Source organism: Gadus chalcogrammus, chromosome 1, assembly GCF_026213295.1.
Source record: "Gadus chalcogrammus isolate NIFS_2021 chromosome 1, NIFS_Gcha_1.0, whole genome shotgun sequence".
Taxonomy (NCBI): domain Eukaryota; kingdom Metazoa; phylum Chordata; class Actinopteri; order Gadiformes; family Gadidae; genus Gadus; species Gadus chalcogrammus.
The window spans coordinates 26,306,868-26,327,591 of record NC_079412.1 but is presented as its reverse complement, the minus strand read 5'-3'; the positions used below and the strand labels follow the sequence as shown (position 1 = coordinate 26,327,591).

At 47.3% G+C, this 20,724-nt stretch overlaps 1 protein-coding gene across 1 annotated transcript in view; it reads right to left on the bottom strand.

Moving 5' to 3' along the window:
• Positions 1-8,751: 8,751 nt before the first annotated feature.
• skia (v-ski avian sarcoma viral oncogene homolog a) overlaps positions 8,752-20,724 on the bottom strand; it is a 62,899-nt gene continuing 50,926 nt past the window's right edge. Inside the window, exons 2-7 of the mRNA XM_056598704.1 lie at positions 18,128-18,247; positions 16,995-17,110; positions 16,323-16,660; positions 15,775-16,148; positions 14,262-14,492; positions 8,752-12,562 (exon numbers count right to left, since the gene is read on the bottom strand). Of these exons, the coding sequence (XP_056454679.1) occupies positions 12,359-12,562; positions 14,262-14,492; positions 15,775-16,148; positions 16,323-16,660; positions 16,995-17,110; positions 18,128-18,247 (1,383 nt within the window). The 3' untranslated portion in view covers positions 8,752-12,358. The remainder of the gene's footprint in view (positions 12,563-14,261; positions 14,493-15,774; positions 16,149-16,322; positions 16,661-16,994; positions 17,111-18,127; positions 18,248-20,724) is intronic.

Genomic DNA, 20,724 nt, shown 5'->3' with positions numbered 1-20,724 from the left:
CTATAGGTTTGTGTGTATATAGTTTTATTAGGCCTAAAAAAAAAAATTGTTTGGTTCCGGTTTCCAACCGACCCTGTCCATTTGTGTGCGACCCAAATCATTTTATGAGTTTAAAAAAATATATATAAAAAAAAAAAATATGTTTTTGATGCAAACTATAATTACGTTTTTGTACAGCACCTCTTCATTCTGTACAAGGATGAGCGCATTCACTTGTTTTTAAATGAAAACAATCTACTTATCATTCGCTGCCGCTGGAAAAAATAAAATAAAAAAATAAAATAAATTCCCTACCTACCCATGACCTCAACTGACAACCAACAGGAACCAAACTTTTTTTTTTTTTAGGCCTTATAGTTATTTTATTTATTTTTGATTTTTTAACTGTTAATATGGCGAAGACATATCATGTCAGGATAATTTGAACATGGGACTGCACATGCTTTCTTATGATTATAGAGATTAGTCAGAGGTACTGGAGATGTTAGAGATGGTTAGAGATACCGGAGAGGTTAGAGATGGTAAGAGATTGTTAGATAAAGAATGTTAGAGAGAGTCAGATAGAGCTGGCTAAAGTTGGACAGAGATTGTCAGAGCTGTTCACTCTCCATCTCTGGTAAATATGCCTTGTGAGTAATTTGTACCAAATGAGAGAGACATCCCATAATTCCTCCCACTTGCTTACGTGGGCCGGTATTGCTCATGCTGTGTTGTCCTGCCATGGTTAACTCACATGCACACACACATGCATGTACACAGTACACACACACACAGACACACACACACACACACACACACACACACACACACTCCTTCACACACGTGCACGTGTAGGCGCAGTGCAGGCTGTCCACGTGACGCCGCGTGTCCTGACAGCTTGGAGTTGGTCAGAGTCGAGCACCACTTTCACATTCCTGCCTCTCCTCCCACCTCCACCTCCTCCCTCAGTCCCTCCCCCACACAGCCCCACTGCCATCTCCACCTTCTCCCTCACCTCCACCCTCACCCCCTCACCCTCACCCCCACTGCCATCTGCACCTCCATCCACACCGCCAGGCCCTGCACCGTCCACTCTGCCCCAGGAACCTCGCTGGAAGCTGGTCGCTTTGTGGGTTCTCCAACGTAGGCCCCCCCCCCCCCCCCCCCCGATAGCCCAGAGGCTGCGCTCCGCTCGTAAAAATCCATCAACCCACACACACCCTCCCCCACACCCCTCCATCTGAATATGAAAGATCATGTTAACCTTTATGTCTACGAAGACCCCACCGCCACCCCCCCCCCCTCCCCCCACTTCCTGCCGCCACCCAGATCTTTCTTCCTGTGGTTAACGTGTCTTCATTTCCATTTTGCTGCGTTCCTGGCTGTGGATCCTCCTCTGATATTCTGTTGTATTTCCCTCGAGTTATGCTGCTGGGTTCTCTTTCTTCTTTTGAAATCTTCCCTTCTTGGAGGTTTCACTTGGCGTACTGTGAAAATAAGAAACTCCTACTCCAGGGAAACCCCATGTTGAAAGAGCGTGCGTGTGTGTGAGTGTGTGTGTGTGTGTGTGTGGCTCTCTTTTCTCAATTAACTCCAGTGTCTGCCATCCCAGTTGCACCAATATAATAATAACACATTCACATTACATTAAGTCCCTTATCAGTCAGACGCTTTTATGTAAGGCGACTTTACAGTTGAGAACCTGAGGACCAACATTACACCAAACATGCCTCAGGACTTCCATGGGACTTGGCGGCACAAATAAAGACCGGTCAGGCTAAACAGGGAGACTGTGTGGGTGGGGATGGTTTCACCTGGGGTGACGAGAAGCTCAGTCTTGATAGTTTAAGCCGAAGGAGACATCGCTTCGCACAGATGGAGATAGATGCAGAATACATTCCTAGACTGTTGTCTTCTGGGGGACAGGCAGGTAGCACTGAGCATTCGCCTGTCACCTGTGGACAATTGGTTGTGTGGATTTCCGGTTCCTATGGCGTAGTGGGTTTTGTGGGATTGTGGTTGCTATGGTGTTGGTTGATTTGTGAGTATGTGGTTGCTATGGTGACAACAAGTCCTGAGCTTGAGAGTTTACTCACTTCCTGAGCAAGTGACGATAACTTCCTGCCAGCCAGGGCTCTTTGGTTGACACCTGCTTTGGGTCAATATAGTGTGTGTGTGTGTGTGTGTGTGTGTGTGTGTGTGTGTGTGTGTGTGTGTGTGTGTGTGTGTGTGTGTGTGTGTGTGTGTGTGTGTGTGTGTGTGTGTGTCTCTGTGTGTGTGTGTCTCTGTGTGTGTGTGTGTGTCTTTGTGTGCATGTGTGATTGTTAAATATTAAATAATTAAAAACGAATTTCTTCACTGTATGGACCTCAGCCACAAGCGACTTTCTTGTTTCTCTCTGCAGACAGTATTCCTTTAGAGAGACAGGTCCCATTGGTTGATTGAGCAGACCTTCGTCGTTTCTAATCATTTTCAAACAAACTGTTGACTTCAGTAGAAAAGGTAATAGTGCAATATTGATTGATGTTATCATTAGGAGCCTTGAAAGTGGGGGAGGGTCTGTGTTCCCTGTTTTTCTGTCTTTGTTTGCACACCAAGTCCCATGCGATACGCACACGCCAATGTTTAGGTACAATTTCAAAAACAACTACCAAAAACAAACTTGGAGAGAAAGAAAGAGAGAGAGAGACCAACAACCAGCACCAAAATGATTGCAGAACGAAACGGGGAAAGCTCTTCCTACAACTTTGTCTGCAGAGTGTCTATTTCATAACACAACTTATAATATGTTCATGAGCACTGATAAAAAAACTGGGGCTAGTTAATAATTGATGTAACAAGACATAAACTAACAGCTTATCTGTTTTCCTTGTTTCCTAATGTTGGATACGCTGCTTTATTTTCTTATAGACAAGATCATTCTCTATTGTATTTATAGCTTCATCAAGGGTGGAAATAAAACAGCATCTTTGTCAATCATTAGGTTATATAGACTTCCTGTGTCTCTCTCCCCAGTAATGCCATGCATAATCGCTGATTCTTTTATGAATGGCCAATCCTTCATGACACGACTGACACACTTTTTATGCATGCTTATCTAAATGCACTTTGCCACAGGGGATTGCATCTGATAAAAAAAAAGATTATCTGACAGATCCTCAGTCTGGGCATCTGTCAGAGACTCAAAATCTCTACAGGGCTCATACTTTTAAACTCTGCTGCTTGTGTCTCTTCTGAACATTTTGCGCTCGTCATTCCCAGTGTGTCTGGCCTGACTTGTTTTGATCATGAAACAAAAGCAGAGGTAAACTTTGACGGCAGTGCACTATAAATGGGAGCTCTGTGCGCTGTAGGAACCAACGCTGCGGCAGACACTGTACGGTGCGGCAGTATTTGATGTTTCAAAACCTCAAATAGGCATTCAAACCGGAGAGGCTTATATTCCGTTAGTAAAATGTGTGTGTTTGTAAAATGGATAGATTTTAGCATAAATGTGAAAAATAAATGTGTTCACCTTGACATCTGACCACAGTATGAAAATAGGTTGAAGAGCAGATAGTGATCACGTGCTAATCTATAAATCCATCCTTTTGATCCATAAAATGAAGCAATCGACACGTCCCTGATAATACATTGTCATACGACAGTTTCATGTTCAGTGTCCAAGAGGGAATGTGTTTTTAAATGATGTGTGTTTTGTGTGTCCGTTAAAATCTGAGTGGTTGTGCAAAAACCTCCACAAAAAAAAGACACACGTGATGAGATCCATGGAGTTCAAGGTCCCGGGTTCAACCCAGTCCATGCCCTCATCTGCTCCAGCCCTGGCTATAGAGAAGTTATTAACAGAAGTGGTTGTCTGCCTGCCTGCCTGTCTGTCTGCCTGTCGGCGTGTGCGTCTGTGTCCTCAGTGTTGAGATAATCTATGCATTTCGTCATTGTTTCATGTTTCTCTCTCTGCCCGGATGTGGCTTGCAAGTGACTGCCATCCTACGACAGACTCATCTAGGTGTTGCGAAATAGACAAACTCTGCCGACAAAGTTGGAGGAAAGAGGCTTTCCCTGCGTCATTCTGCAATCACTTTGGTGCTTTGCTCTCTCCTTCTCTCTCTCTTTCTCCATTTCTTTTGCTCTCTCTCTCTCTCTCTCTCTCTCTCTCTCTCTCTCTCTCTCTCTCTCTCTCTCTCTCTCTCTCTCTCTCTCTCTCTCTCTCTTTCTTCCTCCCTTTTGCGAGCTCTCCCTCTTTCTCTCTCTCTCTCTCTCTCTCTCTCCATCCATCTCCCTCCCTCTCTCTCTCTCTCTCTCTCCCTCTCCCTCTCCCTCCCTCTCCCTCTCCCTCCCTCTCTCTCTCTCTCTCTCTCTCTCTCTCTCTCTCTCTCTCTCTCTCTCTCTCTCTCTCTCTCAACAAGTTTGTTTTTGCTGGTTGTTGTTGAAATTGTACATAAACATCGGCTAAAAGCACCTTGAATCGTTCCACGATGAACGCAGCGATGCATCATCGTGTTTGTTGTTGTTGTTGTCAGGGGTGATGGGGCGGTTTGCGGGGACAATCAGCAGCCAATCACATCGGCCACAACACACTTACCCCCAATTTCCCCCCCCCCCTCGTTTACACATCCATCAAACCGTAGAACCACCACCACCACCACCACCCCAACGCCACCCCCCACCCAGTCACACGTTCAAATGTCACGCCGGCCTCCAGCTGCAGACGGAGGGAGGGGAGGAGTGGGAGGGGAGGAGTGGTGGGGGAGGCTACTGGGGGCGGTGGGGAACGCAAAGCGACTCCCCCCTCCGCCGTCCTGCAATGTTACACACTGGATGTTCATCGATGTGACATCCCATCCCCCCGCACACCCCCGCCACCCGACCTATTCTCTGGTACAGGATGTGATGGGGGGGGGGGGTCCGGGCGTCACATTGACAGGTGGTCCAGTGCAGACAGTGATGGATTGTGTCAAGCCCAGATGGTAAAATGTTGCAGTGACCCATGAATATTGAACCTGCCTGCAGGGCTCTGACCGACTCACTGGCTGGTTCCGTCGCTGTGTGTGTGTTGCTGTTTGTGTGTGTGTCCGTCTACGTGTTTTCTATGTGTTGACTCGAACATGGCATGTATATATTTGCTGTATAGTATTCATAATGTGTCTTTATGTTTGTGCCTGCGTGTGAGTGTGTGTGTGTGTGTGTGTGTGTGTGTGTGTGTGTGTGTGTGTGTGTGTGTGTGTGTGTGTGTGTGTGTGTGTGTGTGTGTGTGTGTGTGTGTGTGTGTGTGTGTGTGTGTGAGCTGTCCAATGAGATTGACAGTGGTTCTGACAACCCATACTTTTGTGAAGCTTCAGGTGAACCAGAATATGAATTTCGATCACCAACCCTAATGCATTTGCATTCAACGGTGGCACTCACAATGCTTGGGAGAGACCCAGACAATATACTGTAACGTTATACTAGTTCCACAAGTATTCACAATCTATTTCACTTTTCGTACGGCCTTGTTCATTCATTTTCTGGACTTTTTAAGCAAAGAAAGTGCCGGAATGATCCCAGAAACAGCATTTCAATAACTTATACACCATAACCAGCTTCTCGATGGAAAATCAATTAACATGCACTGGTTTACGTCAATTCTAAATCATGCCAGCATAACAGTAATATGTTGGTGGTTTAGTACCATAATTAAGCTGCAACCATCAAGCCCCCAAAGTCTTTTTCCGAAACAAAGTAATTAGACAGCACATGGGGTAACTCTGTGCTGTTTATTTAAAAAAAGCAAGGGATTGAAAGAAGAGAACAAGAGAAAGAGAGAGACAAAGACGTAAAGAGAGAGAGAGCTAGAAACACGAAAAATACTAGTATCGGAAGTCAACAGAAAGAGAGGGAGAAGAGAGAGAGAGAGAGAGAGAGAGAGAGAGAGAGAGAGAAGGCTAGAGAGACAGAGAGGGAGAGACTAATGAGCTAACCGCAGGGCCTCCACCCGGTCGCCGATAGTAACTAGGTCACTCGCTGTGGTGGTTCGGGGGGTGGGTAGTGGTCTGGTGGTGGGATGAGGCTGTTGGTTGAGGGAGGTTTGGCTGGCGGTTACTGTTTGACTGTACACTACTATACTACAGTCAGAACCCATACCGTGGACCAAAACTACACTACAGTCAGACCCATACTGTGGACCACTACTATACTACAGTCAGAACCCATACTGTGGACCACAACTACACTACAGTCAGACCCATACTGTGGACCACTACTATACTACAGTCAGAACCCATACTGTGGACCACAACTACACTACAGTCAGACCCATACTGTGGACCACTACTTTCTTACAGTCAGAACCCATACTGTGGACCACTACTTTACTACAGTCAGAACCCATACTGTGGACCACTACTACACTACAGTCAGAACCCCTACTGTGGGCCCCTACTATACTACAGTCAGACCCATACTGTGGACCACTACTATACTACAGTCAGACCCATACTGTGGACCACTACTATACTACAGTCAGAACCCATACTGCGGACCCTACAGTCAGAACCCATACTGCGGACCCTACAGTCAGAACCCATACTGCGGACCACTACTATACTACAGTCAGAACCCATACTGTGGACCACTACTATACTACAGTCAGACCCATACTGTGGACCACTACTATACTACAGTCAGAACCCATACTGTGGACCACTACTATACTACAGTCAGAACCCATACTGTGGACCACTACTATACTACAGTCAGAACCCATACTGTGGACCCCTACTATACTACAGTCAGAACCCATACTGTGGACCCCTACTATACTACAGTCAGAACCCATACTGTGGACCCCTACTATACTACAGTCAGAACCCATACTGTGGACCACTACTATACTACAGTCAGAACCCATACTGTGGACCACTACTACTACAGTCAGAACCCATACTGTGGACCATGACTACTGCACTTAAAACTAATAATGAATATGAACTCTCTTTGGGTTGAAGACCCCCTGCGATGGCGACTCCTCGTACACAGACAAACGGAGATCAGAGAAGACACAAGTGTGTTTCCTTTGGTTCCATGCCGTACTGTAGTAGCAGTCCCTATCTTGTGTTCTATTCTGTGCGCAGCGACTTACAGTGAATTCAGATGTCGTTTATGAGCAGGTCCGTGTGTCCATAGCCTTCTAGGCGGTGGACGTCCTTTCTCAGTACTTTTCCACTGGGAGTCACACCCCCCTAGCCACTTCACTGTGGACACAAGGGTTCACACTCTGTACTTTTCCACTTGGAGTCAAACATCCGAACAACTTCACTGACCTACCCCTCCTACTGTCTTTCTTCGTCCTCATTACCGGAAACTCTGACTCACGATTGCTCCGATATTGATATATTGAAGCGATCCATGCTTGTACTTCAGAGAATATCATCGTAATCAAAAGGGAAACAGGTGGTTTCCCCGGTCCCAGGTTTATTGACTTGGATTTTATATTAGGGCCATATAGAGGAAGACAAGGAGGAGGAAGATGTAGGAGGCTTCAGGTCCAGCAGTTAGAGGACGGTCGAATGAGGGTCTTCACCAGGATGCTCTGAGACTACAGTAATCACACCCTTACAGCACTGTGTGTGTGTGTGTGTGTGTGTGTGTGTGTGTGTGTGTGTGTGTGTGTGTGTGTGTGTGTGTGTGTGTGTGTGTGTGTGTGTGTGTGTGTGTGTGTGTGTGTGTGTGTGTGTGTGTGTGTGTGTGTGCGACACAGTAATGAATGCTACTTGAACTGCTCAAGCGGAGTGGGCATCGGTAGGCGAGCAAGCACCAGTGTTATCACTAGTGTTCTCTCCCCTTCTCTCTTCACCCCTTCTCTCCTTCTCCCTTCCTCCATTTCGTTTTCTCCCTATTTTTCTGCCTCCATCTCCTGCTCTCTTCCTCCCTGTCGCTTTCCTCTTTCTGTCTTTTTGTTTTTCTCCCTCTTTTCCTCTTTCAGTCTCTCTCTCTATCCTCTTTCTGTCTCTCTGTTTCTCCCCAGTCCTTTCTTCTCTCTCAAACCCCCTCTCTCTATCCCCTCGCTGTCAGTCTTCCTGTTTCTCCCCCCAGTCTGTCTTTCTGTCTCTCCCATCCCTCTCTCTATCCTCTTCCTGTCTCCTTTATTTCTCCCCCTCTCTCTCTGTGGTTGATTCTTCAAAAGCCTGAACTATCATCCTTATGAGAACGTATCCTATAAAACGTAAATTCAATTTTATTAAAAAAAATATTTTGTACCTCTCTCAAGCTCCCAATATTTAAATATCTGTATTTGTACTGTGAGCGTCTAATAAAATCTTTCTGCAAGGATATGAATGAAATGATAAATCATGAGAATACAAGAGACAGGGGCTCAGTTATCTGGACAAACCACTTTATTTCTGATATGGGAACTATACACTGTACATTCAGTCACTGTAGTATATAAGCATAACTATTTTCAAACATAATCTCATAAAGACCTTTACTTTACATTATAGTCCGGTGTGAGGTGGGGGAGTTGGAGGTGGGGGGGGCGGGAGGGGGTATAAAAAAAAAGAAGAAAAAGCTGTGAAAGGATGAGAGAGAGAGAGGGGGAGGACAGGAGATCAGTAAATAAGCCAAGCCTTCTTCTTCTTCTTCTTCTTCTCATACTGTATATGTGGCATTAATAAATGGAGAGCTTACATTTACCTCTTAGATAAAAAATATTTCTAGAATGATGAGTGTATATAGCGTTAGCAGCAGCAGTAGGGCTAGTGGGATACAGGGGGCGAGGGTGGGGGGTTGGGGTCTTGGGGGGGGGGGGTCTTGCACGGGTGGCGTAGTCTTGACCTTTAACCTGTCGTATTTTCCCTAGCACAGGTCAGCTTTTGGATACTGATGAAGATAATGTTAAAAATATATTTATATATATATATGAACTGGTGGAAAAAAAAGCCATTCGATATAAAGACTACAGTAAAAAAAAAAGAAAAGAAAATGAAAACAGGTGAATAACATTGTGTGTATGTCAGGGGTATTCTTGTTTGAACTGCGATCATTTTTGTTTTCCCCAGAAACACCGTTCTCAGTTAAAAAACGTAAATTACAAAACATAACAAACAAATGAAAACAAGACAGCTATTGTAAGAAACAAATTCTTCTTTTTAAAAAGAAATGAAAACACCATGTACATATATTATACAATATTGTCAAATGAAAAAAATATTTACATTTGTAAATTGTTATTCAAATGTGGCTAGTATTTTGTCTACTTTGTCTTTATATGGACTATTATTGCTGCTTATTTTCCATTTTTTTTAGCAAAATCATTTTTGATTAGAAAACAACGTTGTTAAACTTACAATTTTCGCCTTAACAGGGGAGTGCCAAAAGCCAAATGTTTTATTTTATTTTCTTGGCCTCACTGTTGTAGAAAACCATGCGCAAGGTAAACTACAGCAAGGACATCAAGTCCTCTGAGTGTAAAAACAACTAGAAAATGTACCAATTTAGGTCTGTTTTAAACTGCAGACTCTTAACAACGATGGACTTTGTCGTGTTGGTTAAGAAATAAGCTATAAATGTAAGCCCCTCTTTGCAATCAGCCCGCTCACCTCGAGGCAGGTTGACCAGATTGTGAATAAAAGGGAAGGCCTGTATATACAACCAAGAGAAACAATTAACCATCTCCCGCAACGGTACAAGTGGCTTTTTTTGTTTGTTTACTTTGTATGTATAGAAAAACGTCTTGCATGCATAATCATTGATTTGTAAAGGAAGCAAAAAAAAAACCACTCATTCAAAAAACTAAAAAAGCATTTCGCATCAAGCAATTATTAAGTTGTTTTCTTTCCAACGGTGAAAAGAAAGTCCAACACATACTGTCGAGAAACGTTTTTGTAAACTTGTTTGAGAAATACTGTTAGAAAAGAGCTGCTGAGCATGGTGATTGTTTCATTATTATTATTATTATTATTATGAGAAGGTTCTAGACTTCTTTAGTTTGAGCGCACTGACATCTCACTACAGTGTTAATCTTCACAGTAGCGGCACGCAGCTTTCGTTCGCACACGTGCACCAGCGACGCCGAGCTTTGCGACTCCAAGCCAGAGACGGTCGTCTTAGTGACGCTGAGCTATCAACGCTAAACCAGTGTCGCTAAGATAGCTTTGGTAGGTTAGCAACGCCAGCTAGCCTCGCTAAGTTAGCGACACTGAACTCTGGATGCCTAGCTCTGCGAGGACAGTGGCGACATCAGTGCTCCTGCTCTGGAAACCCATTGCCTACGTCCAGGCACTTGAGGTTGTCCAGCATTGCAATTTGAACGTTGTTTGTTTTTGTTTTTGTTGCCTGTGCAAAGTTGTGTGTTTTTTTACGATAAGGTCAATACTATTTATGATGTTTGTATAAAAAAAAAATCCTTAAATCTTTTCTCTCTCATCTAAGTAAAGACAGATAGCTTTATACTGCGTAACACAATAAACCTTTAAACGTACAGTATCAATGCCCGATATTGACTATATGGATAGCAAACCTTCTCAAATGTCATGCATAAAAATATAGTTTTCGATTGAAAAAGAGTGAACATAACAGACAAGCAATAAAATATCCCCACATTTAAACCATCAACAACCAAAACGAAATGGCATCAACACAAGGTACATGTAGACGGTGTGGAGCCCACTGTGTGATCGGAGAGCTGTTTTTAGATCTTCTTTTAAACAATCGAAAAATCGAAAATCTTATCAAAACCGCTGGAGTTAAGATGTTTGCTTCCGGGCCCTTTACTGACGTGTTTCACCCAAGTCTGTAATTATATCCATTTCGACAATCCCTCATGACTCGTGGAATTGGAATTAGGCGTGTGGGCTGGGGGGGGAAATGATTGGAACGGTTTTTGCTGTTCATAATGATAATAATATATATTTTTTTAATAATCCCAGACTGCATCACCAAGTAACTCCTTTCTTTTGTTTTTATTCAAATGTTTGTTTTAATTTAGTATGAAACTTTAATTTAGTCTTTGTTTGGATGATTTTAACCAACTTATAGCATGTCAGCGGGGAGTTTCTTAGTTTTCTTTTTTAAGGAGATGAAAGGGATCGTTGGATGGACGATGCGCTGTCTTCCATCGGCTATGACAAAGTGCGATTCATTGATAAAAAGGAAGGAAATTAAACGAAACAAACACATACTTCTATTTACATACCATAATTTAATTAAAAATGAATGTTTTGTGGTTCCTGCTTAGGGCTTGACACAGCCTGTCCTAAAATGATAGCAATCGGCGATATAGCATTGACACAGATGTTTCCAATTCCAGTTGTCTTCAGAGATTAACACCTCGTTTCTGATGTCACGGGCTGCCTAACATGTATGTTTGCGTGGGTGTGTGTTCACGTGAATTTAGTGTTCTGGGACATCAGGAAGTGCTGAAAGAAAGGTTCTTGGACGGGAATACAGACTTTGCAAAACAGATCTCCACCCAAAAGCAAACTTTCTTAAACCCTTTCAAAAAAAGAAAAAGAAGAGAATTACAATTATGCGAAATCGAGAATAGAAAGACGGATAAAATCGGAATCAAAGTTGATTAGACGTTCACACGTCGGTGAGCGGCTTCCTTCAGGACGTACAAACTATAGGTGGGGTGGCACTGTGGACACTGTGTCTGGCATTTTATCCTTGTGTTTTTTTTGCTCATCTATCTCTTCTTGTCTGTGTCCTTGCATTCGTCTCCAAGCTCCGACAGCACAGAGAAACAACATCAACAACAACCACGCCACCGAAAAGAGTTCGAGCACAGCACCGGTTCATAGTTCTTTCTCGTCGTCTCCATCGCCATCTATGATAGCACCGCGACGTCTCCCCCCTAAACCGGCGTTCGCCCCCCCCCCCTCCCCCCCACACCGACGCAACTCAGCAACAACGCCTTGCCGGGCTCCTCTCATCATCGCCGGCCAGCTCTGTGTCTTTGATCAACAACAACAACTACTACCGTTATATTCAGTGCTCGTGTGGGCTACTAGTCATGTGTTCTTTTGGTCCCGCCCCCTGCCCGACAGACGTCTTTTAATGTCTCCCCGGTCTCTCTACCCCCCCGGTCTCCACCCCTGTTTGATTCAGGAGAGCCCAAGCGTCGTTGGGGGTGGGGGGTGGGGGGCTGGGGGGGGGTTGTGTGTGTATAGGGACAGGCCCCCCGCCGGGCGTGAGCGGATTCACCGTACAAAACAAAAAAAGGGCAGTGGTCCGTCACGACCGGGGGCTGTCCCTCCTTGAGTTTGTGGGGCAAGAGAGGCCGTGTCGGAGGGGGGGAAAGGAGGTCGAGGTCCGAGCGGGGGAGAGGGAGAGGGAGGGGGTCCGGAGGGAGGTGACGATCGGTCGGTGTGTGACGGATGCGAGGTGAGGAGGTGGAGCAGTGTCAGTTGCTGGTGGCGGCGGCGTGCTTGTGCGTGGGGGCGCCGTCCATGTTGGCGAGGGCGGCCGACTTGGGCCACAGCTGCTGCTGCAGCTCCTTGACCACCCTCTCCAGGTGCTCCCGGGCCTCCCGCTCCAGCAGCAGGTCGGCCCGGAGCTGCTCGCGGTCGGCCTCGGCATGCTGCAGCTTCATCTGGAGGTCCTCGATCTGGAACAGGGAGACGCACTCGGTTCAATTGATGTTCACTGACTTTGTTCTCTGTTGAGGAGCTTGCTATGCTATTCTAGTTTTACAGCGCACCGAGACATGTCATGGCTTAGTGTTGGTCTCGACTTGGCATTTGACCTGGCACTTGGACTCTGAGTACTTCCATAGGGTTACTCATCTTGCACGTGGCTATAATGCTAGCACGCTACAAGGGGGAAGGGCACTTGAAAATAGCCCGAGCTCTTCCCCCACACAGCTCTGATGCGATCAATCATGTGGTTATTTCAATTGTAAACTCAATTGGCCGAGGCCTTCCAATGCTGGCAGGCGGAGCAAAATCAGCTTCTTCGCTTTTGTCCCTTAAAAAAAAAGAAAAATCGAATTTCTCTTTAATTTCTCTATTTTTAGAATCACTTAGAATGGTTACCCGTCCCAAATCCAGGAGTATTTGCCACCCATGTTGCTAATCCGTCTCTTCTATTGTGACATTTCCCACTATAAGCGTTCCATACGTTTGCCACACTGTTCGAGGCACCATCCCAACACGGTTGTACAACATGCCAAAGGCATACACAAGCCTCCCCACTCACAGCATCTGACGAGCCTAAAAACAACCCTGTCTCCCAGTGCTGTCAGTTCTGTCACCGCATTTCCACCAGACAGGCCCCCAAGCCACAGCCAAACAATCAGTGATCCTCCACGGATGTACTTTCTAAATGACGGGTTTCCAAAATGGCAGTCTGGCGGCTCTGTGTGGACCGGGAGACAGCCAGACCGACACCCTTGTTTATTTTCATCTGATTGGCACCCTCCCTGCCTCCCCTTCCAATGTCTGTTCAGGATTCGGCTCTGACCTCCAACATAACCGCCCAAATAGCTATTCAAGACTAGAAACCTTATTCCTATTATTATTTATCGACCATATGTACCAATAGAGTGGAGTTATGGCTACTAGTTTACTGCCAGTTTAAATTAAATATAAATGATGATAACTAGAAGAAGGAGGCAGAAGAAATAACATACAATGCTATGAAGCGAACAACTAATTATGAAAAATTGTGGTTAGAATTTTTTAAAATGGTTAAAAAAAATTCACCACCAAAATGTCCAGCTCGACCAGAACAAAGACGTCTTCATGGGCGGCCGTGTTACTACCTTAGACGTGATAAGTACACTTCCAGGCTGGTAATCTGCGGATCTTGAGATCCTACTGGCCTGTTTGCCCGGTTTTGCCTAGCATTAGACCTGTCTCTGCACAACTAGAAGCACGGTGGCCGAGATCTACCTCAACGACTATTAAGTGACTCTGCAGGCATCACTCTGTGAACTCAAACACACAGTGTGCTCCGATGCATGTCATCAAGCAGCGTGTAGGGGTTAGACCGCAGACTTGAAACCCAGCACCTGTTGGTTGGGACTCTACACCCTGGTAAAGAAGAAATACCCTGGCCTTACCCGCTGTGGGCAAGGCCAGGTAAAAAATAGCCAAAACGGAGGTTCACAGAACCAGCCATGCGTGTACATGAATACTTGTCAGTGTGTGCGTGCGTGTGTGTGTGTACACTACACACACCAGTACCCTGGCTTTACTCGCTGTGAAAAAATGAGGCTCAAAGAACCAGCCATAGATGCACGTGCATGTTTGGCTCTGGGCGTGTGTGTATCCGCGTGCGCGCGCGTGTGTGTGTGTAGTACACACCTGTGCCGAGTACTTGGCGCGCAGGCGGCCCGCCTCGCAGCCCTTGTCGCAGACACGCAGCAGCCGCGCCTGCTCCAGCTCGCGCTTCAGGCGCACGCGCGACTCGTTGGCCTCCTTCATCTTCTTCTCGCTCTCGGCACGCAGACGCTCGATCTCCTTGCGGAGGTTGCGTTTGGCCTCCGTCGCCTCGCGCAGCTTCTCCTTCTTGGCCACGCGCAGGAACTCCAGCTCCTGGTGTGGCAGAAACACACGCAGGGGGGGGGCGGGGGGCGGGGGGGACACGGCAGTGGGTTAGTGTCTGGACGAGCAGGGATGGAGCTGAGGCTCGTTCAAATGAAAGGGGGATTTTTCGTTTGGTGTTGAAGTGTGCAATTCATAACTTTGTATTGAGTTTCAAGTGACTAACTTTCTGAATTGGCGGTTTGAATATTACTCAGAGAAGTGTGATGTCTTTCCACTGAGAATGAGTGTGAAATGTGTGTGTGTGTGTGTGTGTGTGTGTGTGTGTGTGTGTGTGTGTGTGTGTGTGTGTGTGTGTGTGTGTGTGTGTGTGTGTGTGTGTGTGTGTGTGTGTGTGTGTGTGTGTCAAAACACGCCCATAAGCTACTCATGGGAACCAAGAGTGAACGGCACACTTGTCTGTGATGGAGCCTTGTTGTTTCCTGAAGACAGATGCGTAGCAGCGCATGCCAACACACACCCACCGCTGCCCCAGCGTTACATCTCGCTATATATAAATAAATATATTAATACATATATTCATGAACTATGAATAAATATGTTAATAAATGCCTCACATAAATGAATGGCTATAAATAACAGAAATATCCCCACTAGGAAGCGGGCTAAAGTCCCCTCCTATGACGGACCCATTCAGTGTGGGTGTTTTGGTCAGGCTCCAGGACTAAAATAAACCAGTGGAAGTCCAGGCTGTTCCACAACAGCCCGTCAACATCCTCTCTCATTGTTATCTCCTGCCTGGACCCAGGGGCCACAAGCTGCTCCTAGAAACTGCTGATTCCCTCCAGCCGGTGGGTTCCTGGTAGTGTGGGTACTGTGTGTCCCGACCTTCCTTTTGGCCCCTTCTACTGACTTAGGATGTGGGTCGTCTTAGGAGGCTTACGGACACGTGTGTATGTGTCTGTTTGCCTTGTGTGTGTGTGAGAGTGCCTTTTTCTTTTGTGTGCGTGAACATTTGTCTGTGTTTGTGTGTGTGTGTGTGCACGTGATTGTATTATTTGTGTATAGTGTTCCTACACAGTTTTCCTACAGTGTTCATACGTAACTTGTGTACAGTGTGAACATATCTTGTGTACTGTGTGTACGCATCTTGTGTACAGTGTGTGTACATATCTTGTGTACAGTCTGTACATATCTTGTGTACAGTGTGTGGTCATATCTCGTGTACAGTGTGTGTGTGTGTGTATATCTCGTGTACAGTGTGTTCACCGCTGTGTGTCAGTGTGTATCTCTCGTGGACAGCGTGTACACTGCTAAGTGTGTCTCCATGTACCTGCTGCAGACTGCGCTTGGCCAGCAGGGCGGAGCCCAGCTTCTCCTCCTGCTTCACCCTCATCTTGACGACCTCGTGGAGGAAGCGCTCCTTGGACTCCTTGGAGTCCAGCCCCCCGTCCAAGGCCTGCCGCAGGGTCTCCAGCTCCGCCTCCAGCCCCGACTCCAGCAAGGCGGGGACGGGGCCCGTGGGGGCGGGCGGCGTCGGGGACGACTCGGCGGCGGCGGTGGCGGCGGCGGGGGGCGGCGCGGGGGTCAGGGGGGCGGGGGTGAGGGGGGCCGGCGGCCCGTGGGCCATCGGAGAGCTCAGGTCCTTGGCGGAGCCGCACGAGGAGGTGAAGGAGGGCGAGGAGAGGGAGGAGAGCGAGGAGGTGACTGTCGGGGAGAGAAGGAGAAGGGGGGCGAGGAGGTGAGTGGGGTTGAGGTTTACCCGGCAGTGTACCGGATGTGGTCAGCAACACACGATGTATCCCAACCCCGATCACATTTAGAAACATGGCCGTGTACCCGCGGGTACACGGCCATGTTTGTTAGAGAACCGCCACTTACGTTCATCGCGGTTCTCCACCTCGATCTCCACCTCCGAGTCGTCCTGGGGGGGCTTGCAGACGGAGGAAGGGGGCGGGCAGCAGGGCTCTGGGACCAGGGGCACCAGAGGCAGCAGCAGGGGGGCCAGGGGTAGCAGCGGGTGCTGCTCCCCTCCGGTGGCCTTCCTCTTGCGGGGCCGGGCGGGGGCGTGGGCCTCCTCTCCGGGGGGCTCCCCTCCGCTGGGGTGGGAGGTGCTGGGGACGCACGGGGACACGGGCTCCGGGGCCTTGCCCAGGGGCTGCGGCGTGAGGGCGACGTTGGGGGCCACAGCGCTCTCCAAGGTCTTGAAGTTGTAGAAACTGAGGGGAAAGATGTTTTTTAGTACTTTTTCACTGGTATGTTTTCGTTTTTATACTGTACATATTTTTCTCCTTTTTCTTTTTCTCATTTTCTTATGGGTTATCCTCGTGGCTTTGCCACGTGCCAATTGTACGAAGGAATTGAGAGAGAAAAACACACCGAGAGAGAGACATTTCAGTGTGGGTATGCAGGCACATTGTTGGGTTTTGGACCTTCTCTGGAAACCGTCTCTTATCTCACTGACACGAACCAGCTGCTCCTCTGGCCCCCTCTTCAGAGAGCCCTGTCAGCCATTTTGGATCAGGGTGTGGGGGGTGCGGTGGCCGGACTCACCCGTCTCTCAGCAGGGCCAGGGGCCGACCGGAGGGCTCCTTGTCTGCAGACGAGATGTTCGGGGACCAGGGTCTGAACGCTGAGGGCCTCTGCCTGGGCTGGATGCAGTTAAGACCCTGAAACACACACACACACACACACACACACACACACACACACACACACACACACACACACACACACACACACACACACACACACACACAATGAATACAAAGTACAAAACAAACACAGCTCGTAACAACACGAATATGGGTCCAATAGGTCGGGACAAAAAGCAAGTCATCAAAAATAGACTTTTACTTTCACTTGTATAGCACCTTTCATTGATAGAATCCCTGAGTGCTAATAATAATAATAATATAATTCATTGAATTTATATAGCGCTTTTTTTTCTGGAAACTCAAAGCGCTTACAGTGAAGGGGGGGGAACCTTACTAACCAAGGCAGTGGTTAGTGTGCAGTGTGAATGCTGCACTTCATGAACACAGGCAAGGACATTTGGAGATGTGAATTGTTGGGTATCGATCATCGCGCGGGCCCATCTATCATGGTGTTTGGGTGATGTTGGGTTACACTTCTCCCAGACCTCAGGAGGCGGGCTGGGTAAGGGAATACACAGAGCCCCCCCGACTGCTCTCTGGTTTCCCCTCGGCAGCGCAGCTCGGCAGGTCTAAATTTAAGCCCCGTCCCTCATCCGCTTTCCATCCATCCTAAAGTTTGTCATGGCAGCACCCCAAATCGCATCCTAAAGTTTGTCATGGGAGGAGTGCAGCACCCCAAATCTCATCCTAAAGTTTGTCATGGGAGGAGTGCAGCACCCCAAATCTCATTCTAAAGTTTGTCATGGCAGCACCCCAAATCGTATCCGTACCGACGACCACTGTGGAGTCGGGCCGTATGACTGTCACAACAATCCGACTGTATTTACACCGTACGCCTAAGTTTTATCAAATCCGAGATTCACAGCGATATAATTCAGAGGTAGATTGAAGCCGTAAAGGAGACACATTGGGAAAATCAAAGGAAGCATAACTAAAAGAGACATGTTTTAAGATTTTTTGGTGTTTTCAAAAATATTCCCGGATGCAATGTATAAAACGCAATAAAAAACCAAGACCTGTTTAGCTCACCTTATTGGCAGAGGCGGAGAGGGAGCGTAGCCAATCGGGTGTCTTGTCCTTGTCAGCCAATGGGGGCGATGACAGGAAGTCTTCATGTTTCAATTTCTTGGCTGGGATGGGATCAGCTGCCTGGAAACAGAGAATAGAGAAGAGTTTAGAGATTAATATGAGTATTATATGGTCGCTTTGACATTCGCTTAGCATTTCAGGGTAATTCTCTAGTAGCTAGTTAGTGCCACTGCCTGTTATTTTATGTTCACATTATTTTGTTTCAAGAGAATGAAACAATGATTGCCTCCATGTGCCTGATAACGTGGGAGTGGCCGTGTATAAGTGCACGCACACACACACACACACACACACACACACACACACACACACACACACACACACACACACACACACACACACACACACACACACACACTGTCTGTGAGTCTGTCTGACGGACAGACAAGGAGGGATCTGTTGTGACTATGATCTCATCTTCTTAGCTGTGGCTGCCACTGGCTGCCACGCAAAGTTTGTGTGTGTGAGTTTGTGTGTGTGTGTGTGTCATATACACAAACACGCACGCACACAGGCACGTACACAAACACATCAACAGCCATCGACTCGCACGATAAGGAAACTCATAGTACTCCACTTTATAATGTACTGTACATATACTGTATCTAGACCATTTCTGTTCAAGGTCAGGTGCTTAGGTTTCGTTTCATTCAAATGTTCCCACACCCACACACACCCCAGGCAGAAGGGACATGCCCTGGTGGTCTGAAGGTCACACGCATGAGCGGAGGCCTGTACACCATGACACAACAGAACAAGAACTGGGGACGGGTGCTTTCACACATTATCAGCCTTCTCTCTCTTATTCCCCTTCTCCGTATTCTATCTCTCTGTTGCTCTATCTATCTCTGCCTGTCCATCTCTGTCTTTCTATCTGTCGGTTTCTCTGTCTATCTCTCTCTGTCTATCGCTGTCTCTACAAGTATGGTGGAAAGTCTGTCTCTATCGCTGTTTCAGCCATCTGTCTATCTTTATCTCTCTTACTCTCTCTCTATCTCCCCCCCCCCCTTGTGTCTCTTTCTATTGGTTCTGGTGCATGTGTTTCTTGAAGGAATCCAATGTGGTGACGGTGGAGGGAGGTGGCGGCTGGTGTCCATCCACTGTACAGGTGGCAGCACTCTCCCTAGACACATTGCTTACTGTCTATACACACACACACACACACACACACACACACACACACACACACACACACACACACACACACACACACACACACACACACACACACACACACACACACACACACAAACCAAACACGTGCCTCATTTTGTTTCCAAAGAGACATCAACAGGTGGCCCTTTCTAATAGGAGTTAGTATCTCAACTTCCCTCCCACACTATAAACTCTCTCTCTCTCCCTCCCTCTCTCCTCCTCTGTCCATCTGTCTGCGTGACCATGTTGGGATCTTGCTGGCTGCCTGGCCCTCCTGTAACGGGAGACCGCGTTAAGCCGGCATAGTGGGGACAATAAGCGTGGCTAGACTGCGCGCTGACACCCGTGACACCCAGAGGATCACCAGGGTTACCTGGCAGTGGCTCAACCGGCTCGCCAACAATCATATCCTGTGAGACGCATCAGGAACAAACGGCCACTTGATGTTGATGTTCTATTTTTAAAACAGAGAAAAACGAGTTCCTAGGATTGACCTTCGTCCGGGCGTGGAGCTCACCTGTCTGACCGATAACGTTTACTCTGCTCTAGTGTTATACAGGTTGGACGACCTCTAAACAATCTGAGCATACATGAGGTGGGGGCCACAAGGCACGGTAGACTTTGTTTAAAGGTATGCGTTGTTTAGTGTTCGGCTGTAGCCACATCGCTGCTGCGGGATGTGAGCGGATCTTATTATGATAGTGACGCTCTCATCATCTAAGCGTCTTTGCTATTGAAAAACGTGTTCAACATCAAGTTGTACTAAGGTGATGTGAGTATTTTGGTGTCAGGACGGCAGTAAAGGCCTCCCTTAGTAGGTCTAAGTGGGTCTTGTCTGGTGGTCTGGACCGAAGCGAACCAGGGGAATGCATTCGGTGCGCGGGTAGCGTAGCGGTGAAGCTAGCAACCGCATTGGGTTTGTAGTTGTAGGTCATGTCACACAAGATAATCCGCCCTGCATATTAGCATGGCTAGCCGGCTAGCGCGTCCACTGGGAGATTCAGACACACAGAGAGAGAGAGAGAGGGTGAGAGTTAGCATAGAAAGAATACTCTGCTAATCTGCCGGCACTGATACACACGCACACACACACACACACACACTGGAGTCCCTAAGGCCTGAATGGGCCTATTGCACGTGCCCACTGGTGTCTTGTGGATTAACCATTGCCAGCGTCAACAGAACTCCACGGAAGGAGGTGGGGGAGAGATAATCTTGAAACAGTGGATGACGTTTCGGGTCAACGATTGGCTGACTGAGCCAAGGTTGGTGGGGGGTGGGGCATTGGGGGGGGTAATCTGTGTCTCTAGATTACAGAGCAGTTGGTCCCGATGGCGGCAAACCAAGACACACTGGGGGGGGGGGGGGGGGGGGAGCAATGA